This window comes from Podarcis tiliguerta, assembly GCF_965153285.1.
Source record: "Podarcis tiliguerta genome assembly, chromosome: 13".
In the NCBI taxonomy this organism is placed as follows: domain Eukaryota; kingdom Metazoa; phylum Chordata; class Lepidosauria; order Squamata; family Lacertidae; genus Podarcis; species Podarcis tiliguerta.
Genome location: NC_139546.1, coordinates 37,310,869 through 37,328,325, shown reverse-complemented (window position 1 = coordinate 37,328,325; position 17,457 = coordinate 37,310,869). Strand labels below are relative to the sequence as shown.

At 46.3% G+C, this 17,457-nt stretch overlaps 2 protein-coding genes across 3 annotated transcripts; both read left to right on the top strand.

Annotated features, from left to right (window-relative positions):
• The first annotated feature begins 14 nt into the window (after positions 1 to 14).
• KCTD13 (potassium channel tetramerization domain containing 13) lies at positions 15 to 7,942 on the top strand. The gene is made up of 7 exons (XM_083409757.1): positions 15 to 394; positions 2,038 to 2,305; positions 3,452 to 3,621; positions 4,063 to 4,152; positions 4,641 to 4,693; positions 4,845 to 5,040; positions 5,832 to 7,942. Exons 2-7 carry the CDS (start codon positions 2,044 to 2,046, stop codon positions 6,072 to 6,074), a joined length of 1,014 nt encoding a protein of 337 aa, XP_083265883.1. The 5' UTR covers positions 15 to 394; positions 2,038 to 2,043; the 3' UTR covers positions 6,075 to 7,942.
• Positions 7,943 to 9,961: 2,019 nt separating this feature from the next.
• On the top strand, positions 9,962 to 16,335 carry LOC310662718 (uncharacterized protein). Of its 2 annotated transcripts, XM_083409751.1 has the most exons (5): positions 9,975 to 11,206; positions 12,011 to 12,058; positions 13,361 to 14,200; positions 14,938 to 14,970; positions 15,962 to 16,335. In XM_083409751.1, the coding sequence occupies exons 1-5, from the start codon at positions 11,095 to 11,097 to the stop codon at positions 16,009 to 16,011; spliced, it is 1,083 nt and encodes a 360-aa protein (XP_083265877.1). In that variant the 5' UTR covers positions 9,975 to 11,094; the 3' UTR covers positions 16,012 to 16,335. The 2 variants fall into 2 exon arrangements, with proteins under 2 accessions (XP_083265878.1, XP_083265877.1); XM_083409752.1 differs by lacking the exon at positions 12,011 to 12,058 and having other exon boundaries at positions 9,962 to 11,206.
• Positions 16,336 to 17,457: the final 1,122 nt, after the last annotated feature.

Genomic DNA, 17,457 nt, shown 5'->3' with positions numbered 1-17,457 from the left:
CCTTTCTGCGTAAACCAAACGCTCAGTGCGGCTCACGGTTGCTTGTATGCGCACGCGCACGCTCAGCGCCGTCCCTCCTTGCTTCCTCGAGCATTCAGCATCAACGGCTCGCCTTGTGGCGCAGGCGCACTTCTGCTCCTCCGCCCCTGGGAGGGAAGCACAGTCCCGGCCTCTGTTGTCTTGCTCAGTTGCGAGCGGGTACCCGGATGTAGAGGCTAACTGCCAGGCGAAGCGACCAGAGAGCGAGCGAGGGCTCCGAAGTGCATGCGCAGTCGCTGTCCCTGCGCCCCCTTGCTCCCGGGCTTAGGCGTCTTGGCCGGCCGTTGGGCCCTGAGTCCGGGCGGGGCTGAAGGGGAGGCGCCTGGGCTGAGCCCACCCCGCTCTCCCTTGGGAGGTGAGTGGCTGGGGGCGGCGGAAGGGCCGGGGGTTGCAGGCCTCCCGGGACTGAGGGGAAAAGGCCCAAACGGAGACGAGCCAGGGTTGGGAAGAGGCCCGTCCAGCACCTCTTCATTGGCTTCGTCTGCTCAGGCCCTGAAGGCCCCGCAGAACAGCAAAATGGAAGCAGCCCAGGCAGCAATAAATGGGAAGACAGGTTGCGGGTGGGCTGGCAGGAAGATCGCCGGCAAATCAGTGCTGAGGGGCTGAGTGAGGGTGGCTGGGGCGGGGCGGGCAGCAGGAGGAAAGAAGAGCCCGAGGGGCAAAAAGGGGAGTGCAAAACACGGGACACTCTCCTGTTGTTTCCTGCTGACGTGACTCACAGGACACGGAGCTGGTTTGGTTTATATATTCATTTACAAACCAGCACCCTGCCCTTCTAATGCCCATGCACCGTTTAGGGTGGCTAACAACTAGAACTACCACTAAATAAAATAAATCTCCCAACCCCCCCCCAAAAAATAACAAAACAAGCATTAAATACTTATTCATCTGATAAAGCAAGTGCCTGCCTAAACAGGAAGGTTTTTGCTCTATGGTGAAATGCTGTAAGAGAGGGGTACGGACAAAGAAGCGTCATCCCTTAATTTGCACCAACTGAGCCTCAACTGTAATGAAGCCACAAATGATCTAGTTTCTTCCCAGAGAGTTGACAAGGAACTGGCAAGAGTGGGATGGGAAGATAGTGCGTGGTGGTGGTGTGGGGAGAGGTATGTCTCAAACAGCAGTGAGACAGGTGGGTCTGAAACTGTCGTAAACGTTTTACAATATTGTGCAGAGAGCACCCTTCGCCAACCCGGCACCCTCCATATGTTCTGGGCTACCACTCCCATTAGCCTCAGCTAATGGGGCTATTGATGTGAGTCAGTGGCCTGCAGTGACATTTTTCATAGGGAACAGTTAGATTCCTGCGTTGCAATGGGGTTGGACTAGATGACCCTCATGGCCCTTTCAGAGTCTATGATTCTAAGTTCTATGAGTCCCTGCATATACCTTGCAACCAGTAGTGTGGGGATAACAATACTGGTCAGCCTTACAGGGTTGTTGCACTAATAATAATAATAATTTTATTGTTTAAACTTTGCTCATCTGGCTGAGTTTCCCCAGCCACTCTGGGTAGCTTGCAGCATATATAAAAACACAGTAAACATAAACTAGGCTAGTAACACTAGTCCAAGGAGTGGATGCCCCCAATATAAGTTGTAGTCCAAAACATCTGCTGAGTATCTGATCGATGGAGGCTGCACTCTGCTATGAAAGTTAGAAGTGTGTGCAAGGGGTGGGGAGTTGAGACAAGAGTCTCCGTAGGCCCTACTCCAGTGCTTTCCAAACTTTTCAAGTTGGTGACACATTTTTTGGACATGCATCATTTCATGACACAGTAATTCAGTTTTACTAGCAAATTGGAGGTTAAATCAACCCATTCCAGCTCCAAGAGGAGTGCAGGGGAGCATTTGTGCGACATTCCTACACACTGCAGGTGACACACGAACGTGTTGCGACACACAGTTTGGAAAACTCTGCCCTACTCCATCTAATCCAAGCCCCTTTGCAGGTACCGTGGTTTGGGAAGGCCTCCCAGCTCAATTTCTGTTTCTGCAGGTGGTTATGTCAGCTGAGGCCACGGCAGACCAGGTCCCACCCCTGGAGAATTGTGCCCCGCTAGTCCCAATCCAGCAGCGACGGGATGGCGGCGGAGGGGTAGCCGGTGTGACCTTTGATCTCAAACCCCTCAACCCCAGCAGCAAGTATGTCAAGCTGAACGTGGGAGGGTCACTGCATTACACCACAGTGCAAACCCTCACCAAGCAAGACACCATGCTGAAGGCTATGTTCAGTGGCAGGATGGAGGTGCTCACAGATAGTGAAGGTAAGTGTCCCGGCATCACACAGTCTGTTTCCCCACTCAACCCTTCTCCCAATCCAGGTTTCCTGCTCAGCTGAGATTATATGGTATAGTAAAATAAATAAATTTTAATACTTTTTAGACCAGAAGCCCCCAAAACCATGAACAGCACTACTGCATATTACAAAAGAAATCTATAGGAAAAGTGCAAAACATTAGATCAATCAAAGTGATTTTTAAAAATAGCATGAAAATTCAGTCAAGAATATAAATTATGTAATAGGAACTAGTTACGAATAAGTGTGGCACTTTGGAGGTGACAGAAATCTGTCATTCTGTATGGCTTCTTTGCAGACGCAAAGAAATTGTCAGAACTACCTTACACCTGCTTCTGATAGGATGAACAGTGAACCCCGGGGGGAAATTCAGGTTCATATTTTTAAAAGATATGAGCAGCTTTCTAGTGAAAGACAATGTTTGATAACTTGGTATCAAGGATCTGTTACAGCTAGATGCTTACATTTTGTTTGTGAGATAAAATATCCTAAATTTCCGCAAGGACGTATCCTAAATACCTCAAGGACCACCACTTTCCGTATGAACTTACCCAGACCCCGAGATCATCCTCTGAGGCCCTTCTTCGTGTGCCTCCTCCACGAGAGGTCTGCAGAGTGGAAACACAAAAGCAGGCCTTTTCTGCAGTGGCTCCCCATTTGTGAAATGCTCTCTCCAGGGAGGTTCGCCTGTCGCCTTCATTATACACCTTTAGGTGCCAGGCAGAAACGTTGCTTTTTGACCAAGCCTTTGGTTGACTGGCATTCAGTGCCCTTTTAAAATGTGTTGGTGGGGTTATTGGGTTGCTACTGCTTTTATTTTGATTATGTATTCTGTGTTTCTATATCATGATTTTATCCTGTGAACTGCCCTGAGACCGGCGGGTATAGAGCGGTATACAAATTAAATAGAAAATAAAACAAAATATTGTAGCTTCATTAGCAAAATTATATACAAAGCCAGCAATGTTTGGATTTGCCTCTAAATGTTTTAAAGTGTTCTCCAGAACAGAGCTACTTTTAATTTTATGTGCAAGAGATCCTTCTCTCCTGGTATCTGCTTCTGCCCCCCAAAGCCCTTTTGTTCAGAGACTAAAATTCAGTTCTTCCTTTCCAGGCTGGATCTTGATTGACCGTAGTGGGCGCCATTTTGGAACCATCCTGAACTACTTGCGCGATGGCTCTGTGTCTCTCCCTGAATCCCAGCGGGAGCTGGAGGAAGTGCTATCTGAGGCCCGGTACTACTTGATCCAAGGCTTGGTTGAAGACTGTCAGCTTGCCCTGCAGGTGAGCTGGTCACCTGCTGAGCAGTTAGGAGGCAGGCAGACTCCTCTGAGCCTCAAGCAGTTTGAAGGAACTGGGGAGACGAAGAGGTGAGTTAGTAAGGCCCACTTGCCTTAGCCTGATTTGGACGACCTGCTACTTGGCCTCTCCCTCTCAGAACTGTCTCCCGCAGTGATTGTTCCATCTGGTGGTTGTAACCATCATGCAACATTATCTAAAAACTGATTCCTCAATTTGCATATCTTTCTTCTTCCTCCCCATCCTTCCACTGTTATTTTGTTACATGTGTTAAATAAACTGTATGTCATTTGTTTTAATTTGTAAACTTCTATGAGTGCACTGGTAAAAAGGCAGTATGTAAGTGTGGTATGTTAATAATATGTGGCATGTTCTAGGGCTTCTAATAAGGTTGTAATATATTTGTATGTATTTTTTTCTGCCTAGCAAAAGAGTGAGGCCTATGACCCCCTCTGCCATATCCCCATGGTGACCTCTCCCAAGGAGGAGCAGCAGATCATCTCAAGCTGTTCCAAGGTAAAGAGGCTGTGAAGTCACATAAGGTTCAAGTACAAGAAGATCGTGTAGATTTGTGCCATTTTAGACTGCTTGACTTAGATGTCTTCTTGCTTGTTTCGGGCCAGTGAGGTGATACTTATGAGTGCAGATGGCATCTGCCCCCTTTAGTGGAGGTCCTAAGTTGCAAAGCTTCTTAGCCTTCTAGCTAAAACCAAGCGCTGCCTACTATAAAACGTAGGTTGGAACTCCAGTCTCATGACCCATTCAAGTCATGAAGACTTGCTGTGTGACACAGTTTAACACATGGAAATAATTTAGCACCTTCCATATTGTTGACACAGCGTAAAATGGGCCTGATGTGAGCACACACATACCAGAAGTTAGAACATATATGAACATTTCATGAAATCACTGTAGCTCGTCCAATGGCAAAAGTGACAGCTTCTCTTATGCAGGTTAAAAAGATAGTTTCCACCATATTTATCCTTCTTTTCCTTCTTTCTTAGCCTGTGGTGAAATTGCTGCATAACCGAAGTAATAATAAGTATTCATATACAAGGTAAGATGCAACACACACACACCCAACTGCTAGAATTGGGCATAACGGTATTGTTTCTTGACTCCTATGTCGCCCATTCTTGACTTCCACCTCCTGGGTAATAGAGGTGTCTTAAGGGATATCACCATTTCTCCCTTTCCCTCCCCTCCAGTAACTCCGATGACAACTTGCTGAAGAATATCGAACTGTTTGACAAGCTGGCTCTGCGGTTCAATGGCCGAGTACTCTTCATCAAAGATGTTCTTGGGGATGAAATCTGCTGCTGGTCGTTTTATGGGCAGGGCCGCAAGATTGCCGAAGTCTGCTGCACCTCCATTGTGTATGCCACTGAGAAGAAGCAGACCAAGGTAATGTGCAGACCCCTGAGCTTCAGATACAAGCTTTCCCCTTCAGGATAAATTGTACCTGCTCTCCAATATGTCTGATCTTGCTCCTTCCCTCCCTCTCTCTGTGGTTTCTGCCTGAAAATGGCTACTGCCAACCAGCAAAGCAGAAACAAACAAGGAAGTAAGGAAGTTGGCTGTTTGGATAAGTGAATGTCCTTTATGTGCTGATAAGTGAATTTTTAGATAGCAAGCGTGTGGATCGCAGAACCTGTGTGTACTGCTTTTCAGGCAAACATCACATATTTTCTTTGAAAAAACAATATAAATTAATACTATATTATAAAGCAATAAAGAGAGAGCCACAGGGAAGAAAACTTTTTGAAAGCGAGGCCTCTCCTTCCTTCAGGGCATGGTGGTCCTTAGGTAGCCCTCTGGTGGCATTTAGTGGAGGGAGTGGTCCCATACATGGGAGAACAGAACCTGAGAGAAAGAAGAAGTTTTCCCCTAGGCCACTCAAGTGACTCTCTGGATAAAGTGCTACTTCAGGTCAACTCTCCCAGTTCCAGTTCTTCCCACCTAGCGAAACTGCAGCTCTGCTTACAATTTTATGCATCAAGGAGTTCAGAGCAGCTGTTGAGTTTTAGCCTTGCACTATGTGAGTTAAGTTAAACTGGAAAAAACTATAAAGCTCAAGTTCACCAAGCAAGGATTTGAACCCAGGATTCCATTTTGAAACCAAACACTTGCACCACACTGTGGACAGAACTGGTGTTGCTCAGTATGGTCTTGCTTTGCTGCCCCCATGTGCACAGGTGGAGTTCCCAGAGGCACGGATCTTTGAGGAAACCCTGAACATCCTGATCTACGAGACGCCACGAGTGCCAGACAAGGCCCTCCTGGAGGCAACAGGTGGGGTGGCAGGTGGGGGTGGAGGCCCCCTCCGTGCAGGTGACGACGAAGATGGGCGGGAGCACCGTGTCCGGCGCATACATGTCCGTAGGCACATCATGCATGATGAACGTCCTCACGGCCACCAAGCTGTTTTCAAAGACTGATCCCGCCTTGCTCGCAATGTCCTCATTACTCCATCCATTTAGTGCCAAAGGAGGAGCTGTTTTCTCCTTTTGATCTTTCACCTCAAGGTCTTCTCATTGATGTTTGCATCCTTTTCTAACCTCTCTCCCCCTCTGGGCTGCTTTTCTGCCCTCTTGCTATCCCTTGACTTTATTAAGCCCTCCTTTTTATTGTGACAATTGACCTCTTGGTCTGCCCCTTCATTTTACTGGCATGCTCTTTCCAGCTGTTTATTTCCCCTAATGCTTCAGTCTTAAACACCCGACTTCCCACTTCCCCTCACCACCCCACCTGTCTCATAATCTGCAAGACACCACTGAAACCTGGTTTGTGGTCCTTTATTCAAAACCTCTTGACCCTAAACCTTTCCAACCTGAGACCAACTGACTCTTAACTGTCCTCTAAACTTAGGATCCATGGAAGAACAACATTATAACTGAGAGAGCTATATGTGAGCAAAGCATATGAATCAGGGGAGCCTACAGTCCATCTCAGCTTAATACTGGTGACTTCCATTTTGTAACACTGTTATTGGCCTCTTTCAGAGGTCACAGACGAGGTGCTACCTAGACAGGGGTGTGTCAGTTCTTACATATTTACCAACTTTGATCTCTCCATTCTGGAGTCTTCTGCCCTTCGCTTTATGGTACATAGTTGTTTTTTTATTGGTCAACCCCCAACCCACCCTTGGTTTCTGTTCGCCTACTTTTAACTTCTCTGCTGAAGACAACTGCCTGGATTTAAGAGAATGCATAAATTGTTCAGACAAAAACTGGCTACACTCCATTTAGATTTTTTGATAATGGCATTGACATAACTGGGATTATACAACATATTTATTAGTGTCTTTTTTTCTGGAATAATTTCCACTACATTTAGCCTCCTGTGAGCAAAGGAGATTAAATCCAGTGTTAATCAGCCACTTAAAATATTCATGCATACAAACTTGGCACCTTTAACCTTTGCATTAGAGCAGGAGGTAACTGTCGTGAAATTGGTTCGTATTACTTATTGTCCTTCTGGGAAAGATGTCAGTCAGATAACAGCTGCTATTTTAATTTTTTTTGTCTGGGTCAAAAACACAGTTTGACTGTCTCCTTAAGTGTTGTGTGACCTGGACCCTGATTCCATCCAAACTATTCTGTCCCACTTACCGGTACGACTTATATCAAAATATGTTAGACGCTTCAATCCCACACTTCATAGGCATCTACACACCATTACAAAACAGCGGAACATGGTCAAGTGACTCTCCTCAGACATAGATCTGTGTAGGTACAGAAGTCTTACTTCTTCCTGCAGAGTTTGAGCACTTGCACTCTGCCCCTGGAATGCCTTCACCCCCTTGTTTTCCATAAGGTTGGGCGGAGGGGGAATCAGGGGTCCTCCAGAATACATTGGCCTACCAACTCCCATCAACCCCAGCCAGCTTAGCCAGTGATCAGGTTTGATGGGAGTTGTAGTCCATCCATAACTGGAGGGCCACCATTTCCCCTTCCTGCCACAGGGAATGGTATGCCGCTTCACACAAACTTCAGCAAAGTGTAATATGGGACATTTCAACAGCCCTTTCAGTCAACTGTCTCATGGAACAGGGTTTGGATATTAATGGTGGTGGGTGGAGAGGGAGGGTGAAATTGCATTCTGTAAATGCAGACTGGTGCAGGTAACTTTACTGGAGAGAAGGTATTATTTTCCTCCATTCTTCTTTTCCCATCTCTATCCTCCCCTCCCTGGAGGAGGTAACTTTCTTGAATTAATTATTGTAATTTTTTGTATTTGCATAATTTATTTTAAAAATATTTTTTTTCTATTAAATTATTGTAATAAAGGTACCTGCTTAAAAATGGGGAAGTTTCCTGTTGTGTGTGTGTTTTAACTGGATAAGGATCTGTATCTCCAGGGCTTTTCCATGCCTAGACAGGCACATTTCCCAAAGAATATTAGTGATTTTAGTGAGCTGGATCATCCTTTTTTCTAACCCTGGGGGTTGTGTTTATTGGACAATTACAATTGTTAAAGAGGAAGGAGTTTTTGGCATAGTTGGCAGCACATGTTTGAAATCTTACCTTGTTAACACTTGGGCAGCTTCTCTGTTCATCTCCTGCCTGTGGCTTGCTCCAGTAGTGGAAGGAAATAAGGTGAGCTTCCTTATGGATTTTCAGGAACCTAAAATTTAAGGTGGGTGCAAGTTTTCTCCAATTCTCCCCTTCTGGATTGTAGCAATGGAGAGCGTTTCAGCAGTCTGGTGGATGCCTTGGATTTTGTGAAGAGAGAAGGGGAAGGGCATCTGTATGTTGAGGGCCTCGGGCCAGAGGAAATGGAAGATCTACTGTCATTATCCAGACTGCTGGTATTTAATTGGAGAACATTATAGTATGCCTGTCTTTTTATAATAGTATGCCTTGATTCATACTAGTTGATGGCAGCTGCTGCTGTAACGGGGGCCTTGGAGAAGAAGCAGAAGGGCTGAGCAGGCTTGATGGGCTACAATGCAGTGGCTGGATGAGTGTTTTAATTTTAAGAAGCCATATTTTGGTAACTTGGTATTCCTGCTTCCATATCTTGGTAGTTTCCTATCTTGTCTCGTACCCAGGGAAGAAGAGTCAGGCAGAGGTATGTTGCTAGTATAGATTCTCATACCAGGATTAAACAAAGGCTTTTGCCCATTCAGAGCAGAACCCACTGTTTACAATGTATCTCAATCTAATAGGCAGCTGAGCCTTACACTACTCTGCATCCTCCTGTGCAAGAATATCTTATGTAGCTTCCTTCCCTGTGTGGTTGATTCTTCCAAATATAAGCAGCTATGATACAAAAACTTAATTTAATCCTCAACAATGATCTACACCTTTCAAATTGTCAAGGGTTAAAGTAGCAAAACCATAATGGCCTTGAGGGAATGAAGTTAACAAACCTTAGATTACTATGCTGGAAATTAGTCTTCTCTCAGCTGCAATTAGTCTGTGCTTGGGTTCGTTAATAGCAATGGCCCAACAGTATAAAAAACTGAAATAAAGTTTACAAAATGACCCAATGCCTACCCTAGTAGTGCTGCACAGTATCTCTGCAGGTTTTTTTGTATTACTATATTATTTAAACATGAAATACCTAGTGTTGCAGTTAAGTGATGATAAACTTTTAACCCTTATATGTACACTGTAGTTTGCAATCAATCTGCAATCTCTACATATTTTTTATATATAAAAGCAAGCCCCACTGAGCTCTATGTGAGTCACCACCAAGTATATTATTTATGATGGTATTTAAAGTATTTTTACCCTACTCTTCAGCCGACCAAGGCACGCAAAGCAGTTTACAGTAATGAGTAATATGGTTCCCTCCTTTACAATCTAAAACACCTGACAAAAGGAAACGAGATTGGAAGGTGGAGAGCATTAGTGCTGCGATCCTGACCTCGGAGTAAGCTCCACTGAATTTAATGGCGCTTACTTCTGAGCAGACATGGCAGGCTTTGCAGCTTTAGTTGCGAAATCCTCACAGCTGTTATTCCAAGGACTGAGCGGGGCCGAAGCAAGAGTCCTGTGGCTGTTACTCACTTTGGTTTATGGATGGGGCCAAGTCGGTCTCACCCTTTCCATAATGTTCTTCGAGGGGAGCAGCCTATATATGAGAAAATATATATAATTACATGGCGGGGGGTGCTTTTAAGCTCCACAAGAAAAACGCAACCAACCCAATTGTACGAAAGAAAGGGGTGGGTCAAAGAGTGGAGAAGCAAAGCAGGGAGGAGGGGGGGGAAGCCGCTCCCTCTAGTCACGTGAGAGACGAAGTGATCACATGACAGAGGGCGGGTCACGCGGCACGGTTACCTCCCCGGAAGCTACGGCGCTTTGAGGATCAGGTGACCAGAGGAGGCCAAAGGGGGAAACCGGTCACGTGGCGGGGGCTGGCTGGGTGAATGTGCCGGGCGGGCTTGGCTGAATCGCCTGGGCCTGAGGAAGGTGAAGGGAGGAGAGCGAGGCTGGAGCGCAGGGGGGCCGCCTTGTAGTTGGGGGGCAGCCGGCCAGAGGCAAAGCGGGCAGCCGGGGCTCGGGGCGGAAGCGACGGGGCTCCTTGAGTCAGGGCCTTCCTGGGGAGGTTCTCTTTTTTTAATTTAAAAAAAGGGAAAAGGATCCCCCTTCAGGCGCAGGGTTCCTGGCAGTGATTTTGAGAGCGTCAGGCTGGGCCTAGAGTTATCTGAGCTCTGACGAAACAAGGGCCCTAATTGACGGAACCGGGAAAGGGAGGCCGAAAAGGTTGGAAAAGGCTGTGGAGGAAGTTTGCGACCCCCAAAAGCGGGGGCGGTAGATCTGGGCTGGTGGGGTTTTGCTTTTTTTAAAGAAGCAAAGACTACCGGTCAGCAAAGCTGTTAGCAAAGGTTGCGGGGTGGGTGGGAGTCGCCTCGAGTGTGGGGGTGTAAAAGCAAGGGGGAAAAGCTTTTTTTTGCTGCTGGTAAGGAAGAAAGCTTCTTTTACGGTTGTAGGGAGGTGCCGCGTTTGGGGCTGGATCCTTGGGTTGGTTGGTTTTTCAGCCGAAAAGCGCTAACTGGGGTGGGTGGGGTACTGTAGGGCAGACAGACAGCTAAAACGGAAAACGAGGGGGCAACTTCCTCCCGAAGTTTTATACAGGTGTTTGTATACAGCGTAGGGTGTTGAAGCCTAAGCTGCAGAGGTGGAAAGGAGTGTAGGTACAAATAGAAGTAGTTCCCTTTGGTCCTTTAAGCTGCTGTTGGGGAGCTCTGCAGGGTACCTGCCAACTTTCTCTGCCACCGAGGTGACTTTTGCCGCTACAAGAGAGTGAATAGCTTTCAGGCACAGGCTACTAATTTGCAGTGCAGGGAAACAGAGGAAGAGTAGAGTCACTGGGCACGCTGTGGTGTTTTGCTTGAAAAGGAGGCTGAGAGCAAGACTGTAGTCGGGACTCTGGGGTTGAAGAATACCTTCCACATCCTCGAAGCTCTATTGCTGTTGAGATCTGCATCACACACAGTCAGAGGCCATGCAGAAGGAGGAGCTGGGAATGGATGAAAATCGCAACCCAGAGGAGGAGCTGCGTCTCCTCGGTGGAAAGAAGGAAAAATGCCACAACCTCAGCAACCGCATCCGGACAGGTAACTTAAACTGCATCCAGTATTCTATCTTCTAGGTCACTTTTACGAAGTCACCTCTGGTCCTCCAGAAGATGTTGGACTCCAGCTCCCATGAACACTAAGCCAGCATGACCATTGGTCAGGGATGATGAAAGTTGTAGCCTAGCAACATCTGGAGAGCCACAAGTTCCCCAGCCCTTCACCATCGCCAACTCAAGACTGGCTACTAAAAACCCAGCTTCTTGTGCACCCCGAGCTTTGGTGTTGGTGCTTAGCATTTTGAAATATTTCCTTTAGTTCCCAAAGACCTCAGCTGATCCTTTCCCTTATCAATCCATTCACACACACACCCCAAACTCCTTCATGCATCTGTTATCCATTTAGTCCAAAACTAAACTGAACTCCTGGGACAAGCATGCTTTTTTCACCACTAGAACGCATCCTTATTTCAATTTCCTTTACCTCAGCCCTATAGTGTCTACCTGATTTGTGGAGCTGTGAACCCCCATCCCCCAAGCTAAGTTTCCTGCTCCCCCCCAAAAAAAATATTCGGACAGCCCATGTTGGGAATCCTACCCTAAACCATCAGCTGCTGCATCTCCACAGAATCATGCAGACCTGCTCCTTACCTGGTAAATCTCAACTTACTGGATCACACTCCCTTCCCAGAGTTTCAATTTCCTTTTCCTTACTGGGGTGGGTCCTATTTGGTTATTAATTCAGTGGCTCTGGTTTGATTAACTGCCTTTTGTAACATGCATCTAAGTTCTAGCTATCCTTAATGCATCTAAATGTTGAAAATAAAACCTTCTTTCTGTCACGCAGGGGGTGGAGCAGAGCTGGGCTACAGGCCAAGCCAGGTCTCCAGAGAAGGTGTGTTGTGCTGAACTGGGATTGGGCTTTCCCCTTTTCCTTTCTGTCATGCTTTTTCTGCATGTTTTTCTGTTCCAGCTCAGTGCTGGGTGAGATACATTCATCCTGAGAACCTAGAGCCCTGAATGCCCACCTCTATGCTCCCCATTTTCTCTTCCCTGTTGAAAAGATGTGGAGAAGAAGTGATTACAGTATCTGCCACCGTGCTTCTTTACTAGATACCCATTTGGAAAAAGTAGCATGTTCTAAATAATCCTTTTCCTCCTCCTGTTACACTCCTGGGGTGTACTTAGGAGAGGAATGAAGGCCTACAGATGGGGAAACAATGACTCTTTAATTCTCTGGGCAGCAAAGCCAGAGCTCAGTGGCTTATAGGATGGGATCCTAGAATTATTGGGAAAGGGTTTGAGGAAACTGAAATTGGTTAGGGCTTGAGAGAAGGGATCTCATAGGTTTGAGTTCTTCAGCATAAACACCTCTGGTTCCGTCCCGTCCCCCTTTTGCTCATCACAATGTAGAGAAGCTTGGAAACCTGAAGACAGAATGTTTTGAATGCTAAATAACCAGGAAAGCGGGGAGTGGGCTAAACCAACCTCATAAGTGGTATTTTCATATGATCTGATGTTGCTGAACTACAACTTCCATCAGCCCCTGTCAGTATGGCCATAAAGATGCAAAATGTGGTTCAGCAGTTTCTGGAGGGCAAAAGGTTCCTTGTACTTGTCTTAGAGTTTATAATTCATTAATAAATATCAGAAGACAGAAGAGGAATCCCCCCCCCCCATTTTATTGACTAAAGATCACAGTTTTGGAATTGACTGAGTTAGCAGCACGGACAGGGGTTTTGAAATTACTTAATTGATGTGAAGATTTTAGCCACCTGCACACCCCAGATAAACGACCTCAAAGGTATTTTAACCCCATGGGCATCTTCTGCCTTATCTATGACCTGTTGACCCCAAATTGAGAGAGGTGAATGTGTCTGCATTCCAGAGAAATGAAAGCCAGAAATATGTTCAAATATTTAGGTGTCATATTTAAGCACCTTTTAATCCCCCAACTTTCTTACCAAAACTCCAAACACTAACTGAGCAGTCTTTGGTATTTTGGGAGGGTCGGAATGAACTGCGCTGAGGCACCATTTTTGTTGATAGTGCACTTGACAAGAGTTAACATAAGCTCCCCACCTGCCAAAATAAAAAATGGGGTTGCTGCTCTGAGGTGCTTACATTCTAGGTGTGTGAGGTGACAAAGGGACGTGAGACAGGCACGGTCTTCACCCTTTCTCTTCTTCCTCTTCAGGTGCCTGGGAGTCCAACGGGTATACTGCTCCCTCTGAGATAGCTGACGAACCCAGTGTTCCCCTGAGCCCTTCCAACAGCCTCAACATCCGCAATCTCCAGTTGTCTGAGCGGGACCCTCCTGTTGCCCACCATCCCCACCGCTACCCTCATCGCTTTTACCATGCCCGCCCCTTCCATGCTACAGCATACCGCAAGACCTACCGAGGCAGCCCCTCAGACCGCAAGGAATGGGGACCTAGCACAAACGGCCATCACTGTGCTCCTGAGAGCATCTCCAACGGGCGGTGGCAGCACCGGCGCCGCGGCTATTCCGACCCACCCTCACCGTCGTCGTCTCCCGAATCCGAACGAGGCAGCACCGTCAAAGCCAGTGAGAAGCCTGCCGCCACATCGAATGCCGCCAACACAGCCAACGAGGATTCCGGGAAGGAAACATGGTCGCTCTTCCGGCCACTTCCCGCTTTCCCTGTCGATAGCAGCAGTGCCCGGATCATCCCCAAGATCTCTTATGCCAGCAAGCTGAAAGAGAACCTGGATCAACCGGGGAAAGCCTGCCATGTTCCTGCCTCAGCCGTCCGCACCACCAATAGCCTCCCCAACTGTGTCTTGGCGCCACCCCCAAGTAGCCCCCCGCCGTCTGACAGCAGTCGGCGACAGCACCTGGGAGCCATCTTTCAGAATGAGTGGGGCCTCTCCTTTATCAACGAGCCGGGGGCTGGGCATGGAGGGGGTGGCGGGACGGCACCAGACGTGGATGAACGAGATGCAGATGCTGGAGCATCCTGGGAGAAAATGGAAGTTAGCGACTGGCAGGCTGCAAAAAATTACCATCTGGACGGTAAGGCGCTGGAAGGAGCCCAGTCATTGGGCATGAGGGAAAGGGAGGAGAACCAATGCATGTGTGTTGAGGCTTGGGAGCTGTCCCATAGGTAGCTGAACATAGTCAAGAGAGAAGGGATGGAGGACACAAGGAAATGCTTCATTTGGAAAGCTAGGGATCTTTGTGAAGATGGTGAGTGAAGGGGCAGTCACACAGCACAAAGAACGTTTGCAGTTCATGAAAGTGGAGAGGTGTTGGGTAGTACTGGCTGTCAGAAGAAATAAAGGACAATCTTTTCACTGCTCTGAGGTTGAATTCTACTATAGTTTCCATTTGCTCCACAGATTAGGGCATGAATTTCTTTGGGTAGAAGATGATCAAACAGCCTATCCCTACTTTTTATGATTACTTTGTCAGCTATTGTTTTTAGAAAGCTAAAGAGAAGCCCTGGTTGGGCTAAAGAGGTAGTTATAGATGGATATCATTTAGCTCCCTCATAACTTTCAGCATTGCTCCAGAGAGCACAGATTCCCACATCCCGTTTTATGTAGCTTGGGGAAAGGTTTGGATGGGCATAGGACCTTCAGTGCACTGAGACCCCAACTTTTCTCAGTGTGGCTGAACTTTCAGGGCAATGTCTTGAGAAGTGAGCAGCTTCAGCTGTGTTGGAGGGTCTTAGGGCACTGGGGCTTATTTACAAACAGTGCTTGGCTTCTTCTAATTTCCCTTTTCCCTTTTCCCCCCTTCTAATACAGAGTGGAGACATATATGGGAGCTACACAGTCAAGGTAAGCAAATGGAGGTACCTGGGCCTAAATCAGTGGCTTCATAAATATGACCTTTGGGGCTCAACAGTGGGCTGGATAGCTTCCTGTTAAAGGGGGTATTAAGATTTGCAGTAATGTACAACAATGTGAAGTGGAGGGGAGCAGAGTCCTAGGATAGGGATGTGACTCTAAGAATTGTGGGTGTGTAATTCATACTTTCCAATCCTTGCCATATATTCAGTTGCGTCTCACTCTCTACTGTACCACACATGCAAAAAACAAACAAAAATCCACAAATTTAATCTGACCACTCGTATTTTGAAAAAATCCAGCCTTTTGTAAGGATTTCTTTTAGAAGCTGAGGGCACTGATTCTACATTTTAATACTGTGTCTTTTCGTGGTTTGCTTTTTAATGTTGTGTCCTAGATGTGTGTGCTCCATAACTTTGAAGACCTAACTGGTAGGAGGTGCTGGCTTTTGATCATCTAACACAAGTTTCAAATTACACTTTGAAAATGTTTCTGACCCCACACCATTGCCTGGAGAGCTTGAGACAGTGACACTGAAGACAAGTGCCCCTGCCAGCCTAGGCCCATGAGCCAGGCAGCCAGGCAGGTTTTCTATTCATGTAGTAGCAGGCAGGAGCAGGTAGATGCTATCTGAAAAACTGGGGTGATTGGTTCTGTGCAGTATGGGGAGGTGAATAAACTGGGCCTTATGAAGTTGTGTGATGGGAGATAGGAAAGAGAAGTACAGCTGCTGAAATCCACAACTATCTGAAGTTGGATGTGGAGCTGCCTTAAACAATTAAACCAAATCACAAAAGAGCTGCATATGTGGGAGCAGATTAATGAAGGATCTGTTCTGTGGCTAGCCATTGAGGATAGCAGGGGGGAAGAGGGGGGCTTCGGGCAGGGGTTTGTGTGTGTGTGTGTGTATACACATTATCTATGGCACATCTCCCTTCAAGGCATTGTTCCTGTTGCCATCACTTTTTCTTTTTCCATCTAGATCCTAGCAGAGTGACGGTCTACACAGACACCTTTGATGGGAAGGGTTAACTTCAATAATTCCCAGGGGAAGCACCGCTAAGACATGAGGGGGGGCACATGGGGAGAGGCAAGATGCCCACCCCACCCCCCTTGAAGACTGGAGAAGCCCAAGCATCTTGAAAGGGGAAGCTCTGCCACCTGCCTACCTCCCTCCCTTTGCTGTTATAGCTCAAATTGTCTCAGTGGGGCTAACGCCTCACCTCTCTTTTTCTCTCTTGCTCTCTCTCTATTTCTCTCTGATTTAATGCTCTGGTTTTTAATTTCTTCACATGGTTTTTAATTTCTCTGGATTCCCCTGAAAATAAAGGCAAAAAAAGAATTTATTTAAATTCACTTCTCTTGCCTTGTCAGTGTCTCATTATTCATCGCTACACAGGTGTGTTACCAGCATGGGGTAGGTAGTGATGTGGCTCAAGGCACTGAAAATGGTTTGGGAGGGAAATTATTTTAAGGGATAGAGATGGAAAAACGTGAAAAACATGATTTTTGAAAGCACAAAGGAGAAGCTTTGGGAAGTTTACCACAAGGAACTATTAATATATGGCTAAGAAATAGTTTTATTTGTTTATCCACTGAAGAATTTATAAGCTGCATTCTCATAAGTATTGACAAGGTGGTATGCAACATACAAGATAAAACCAAAGGCATCATTAAAAACATCAGTAAATACTAGTTACCACAAAGAAATGTGAAGGCCTGTCTATAAACAGTTTTCAGAAGATGTCTTAAAGAAGGCAGGGGTGATTTCTACTGAAATTATGTGACTTGCTCAACTTGATTTAATAGAAATAAAATATTTGCTGAGTGCGTCTTCTGCCAGCATAGTGATGAGATTACGCTAAGCATAACTTTACTTCTAGGTATCTTTTAGATGTACAGTGCTAGTTTACCTAAATGCTAATTAATGGTTCAATACTCTTTATTTCTATTCTCATGTGCTGAGCTTCTAAGCTGGTTGCCACTGTAAAAAAGCTCCTCACTTTAAAAAATAAGATTGCCATCTTAAAAGCCAGTGAACTGATGCGGCCAATTTACTGAAGAGGAAAGCCTACAGAGCACAATGGGGCTTCTCAGTAAAGATGCTTAGTTGCAGTGGTAATGAGGAAGTGTGTGAAATAAATCCCCACCACAATTTATCATGAAAGCAAAAGGAAGGAGCCATCTGTGTCCTGTTGGGTAAGAGTGCAGTGTTGATAGCCTTCACGGGGCAAAACATTTTCTTAGCCCAGCTGCTTTGTAGAAAAATACAGAAAGCTATGAGCCCAATCTCCCCCCGAAATGGTATTAAAATCAGTGGGATAGGTCCAAGTAAACATCGCACGGTCTGAATTGCTTGCTTATTTGAACCTGAGCCTCCTTTTATACAAACCTGAGCCTGGGTTGCTTTGCAGTTACTCTTTTCTGCGCTTAAAAACACAAGTAGACAAGTAACAAAAAATGAGCCATATAACTTAC

What these genes read in the sequence shown, in the direction of transcription:
- KCTD13 (XM_083409757.1), top strand. Translation starts at nt 2,044, where the DNA reads ATGTCAGCTGAGGCCACGGCAGACCAGGTCCCACCCCTGGAGAATTGT. An exon ending in GGTGCTCACAGATAGTGAAG is followed by an intron (nt 2,306 to 3,451) that starts GTAAGTGTCCCG and finishes CTTCCTTTCCAG; the next exon opens with GCTGGATCTTGATTGACCGT. An exon ending in CTGAGAAGAAGCAGACCAAG is followed by an intron (nt 5,041 to 5,831) that starts GTAATGTGCAGA and finishes CCATGTGCACAG; the next exon opens with GTGGAGTTCCCAGAGGCACG.
- LOC310662718 (XM_083409751.1), top strand. Translation starts at nt 11,095, where the DNA reads ATGCAGAAGGAGGAGCTGGGAATGGATGAAAATCGCAACCCAGAGGAG. An exon ending in CAGCAACCGCATCCGGACAG is followed by an intron (nt 11,207 to 12,010) that starts GTAACTTAAACT and finishes TCTGTCACGCAG; the next exon opens with GGGGTGGAGCAGAGCTGGGC. An exon ending in AAAAAATTACCATCTGGACG is followed by an intron (nt 14,201 to 14,937) that starts GTAAGGCGCTGG and finishes CTTCTAATACAG; the next exon opens with AGTGGAGACATATATGGGAG.